Below are 1,901 nucleotides of genomic sequence, written 5' to 3'. Positions count from 1 at the left end.
GAATTAAAGAGTGTGGTGCCTCGAGGAATAATATATTTAAATATAATATATTTAAATATATTCACAAATTATCCATTTTTAGAATATACCCAAAACCCCTACAAATGTTTAGGAGCTCCTTCCTGGTGTAGGTAAAGAGATACAGAAATAACACAAGAATAGACAAAACAGAGAGCACCAGAATGCCAAGGCAACTGTACATGGTGCCATCTTGGTATTTTATCTGACTTGATAAAACACTATTTAAGTTCAAGACATTTTTAAACATTATTCTAATTATGTTGTGTAAAACAAATAAACACAGAATACAATTATTATTTTCAACTTATATTCAGTTTAATCAATACAAAGACATTTATTGTTCAAATATATAAACTTAGTTGTTTTTTTTTTCAAATATTCACTCATTTTTAATTTAATGCCTGCAACAAAGGTTTATCAATTTCATTATTTAATTTTAACTAAATTAAATAGTTTAAGTGTCCTGTTTTATTAAAAGTTTTGTTTTTAAGTTGTTAAAAATGAAAAAAACTTTATATTTGATGCAGAGGAAAAAATGTGCAGTTAGAAATGCTACACAAGGAATAAACAGAATTATTTAAATTGAAACATTTCCCAAGAGTAAATGACAAAGTGCTGGAGGATCTCAACTTTCTGTACAAAACAATAAAAAAACAAAACAAAATGCGCAGTCAGTTTTATTTTAATGCTCGCGATCTTTTCACAGCAGACAGATTCTGTTTTCTATTCCTGTCTTAATTTGCATTCTGATTAAAAGATGCAGAAACATCTTGGGTGAACACAACTCATTAACAGAGCAGGTGAAATGATGTGTGCCACTGTTCTGGAGAAATTATTATTTTACAGAAACGAGTATTCTGACTGAGCCTTGCTTAATTTTGATGTATTGAAATGGACAGCCATGTTCACTCAGTTTAAAAAGGGTTGTTGTATATCAATAAAATAAAATGTTCAAAACAAATTTGTGTGCAGAAAAAATGTATATTTTAATGAAGGCACAAAGTCTCCAAGGTTCTTTATCTTCTATTTTATACTCCTTTTCTCCAAACCTCCTCTCCAAAGATGTAGGTCGATCGAAGGTTCAGGTCATCATCGAGGAGAACAAGATCTGTAAATAAACATTTTCAGGAAGTGTTATAAAATGTATAAAGTATGAAAACAAAAAATCATTTTCAGACCAAACAAGAACAACTTTAAACAGGTTTCAGATTGATGAATTCTTTAAAACTTACTGTGCAACTTTGAAACTATGCCCAATCATTTTCCCTCTAATTTATATATTTCTGCATGTGACCAAAACACAAACAAATACTAAAATATTACACCAACTGTCCCTGCCTTTTGTCATTGGCTATGTCTCTATTCAGGGGCTGCTTCCTCCAGAATGTGCATTTATCAGCCACTTATGTGCAGGGATAGAAATAAAAAAAATCTCCACTGGCCACAATAGCTGGTGAAGAAAAGTTTGTCGGCCACTCAAAATTTTTTATTTTTCACTTTTGTGTGTAACATTTTAATTGGTTACAAACTCCACCAGTACAATCAAATCATATAAACTGGATGCTTTATTTTTTAACTCTAATGACAATAAAAATACTGTAAACAACTTTACTTGTTTATACATAAGTGCTCACAAAGACTGATGTAACCTAACAGAATGGACAACTTAACAGTGGTTTATTATAACAAAACATATATAGGGGTCACCTGGAGTGAAGAAACAAGATTTACTGTCTCGAAGCAGGCCTCGGACAGGCCTGACGAGAAGACAGGAACTCTGTCACAAACTGAACTCTATTTAGGCCATGACAGGTCATTTCAACCCAGAAGAGAACCTCTCAGTTCTCTTAATCAGATAATGGACAGAACAATCTCTTCTG

General features: G+C 31.8%; 1 protein-coding gene across 1 annotated transcript in view; it reads right to left on the bottom strand.

Moving 5' to 3' along the window:
* Nucleotides 1-311: 311 nt before the first annotated feature.
* Nucleotides 312-1,901, bottom strand: part of amdhd2 (amidohydrolase domain containing 2) — a 49,327-nt gene continuing 47,737 nt past the window's right edge. Inside the window, exon 12 of the mRNA XM_014031368.1 lies at nucleotides 312-1,129. Within this exon, the coding sequence (XP_013886822.1) occupies nucleotides 1,050-1,129 (80 nt within the window). The 3' untranslated portion in view covers nucleotides 312-1,049. The remainder of the gene's footprint in view (nucleotides 1,130-1,901) is intronic.

The sequence above is a fragment of the Austrofundulus limnaeus genome, unplaced genomic scaffold (genome assembly GCF_001266775.1).
Source record: "Austrofundulus limnaeus strain Quisiro unplaced genomic scaffold, Austrofundulus_limnaeus-1.0 Scaffold1239, whole genome shotgun sequence".
Lineage (NCBI taxonomy): Eukaryota > Metazoa > Chordata > Actinopteri > Cyprinodontiformes > Rivulidae > Austrofundulus > Austrofundulus limnaeus.
Note: the sequence above shows the minus strand (reverse complement) of the source record. Positions and strands in the feature narration are given on the sequence as shown.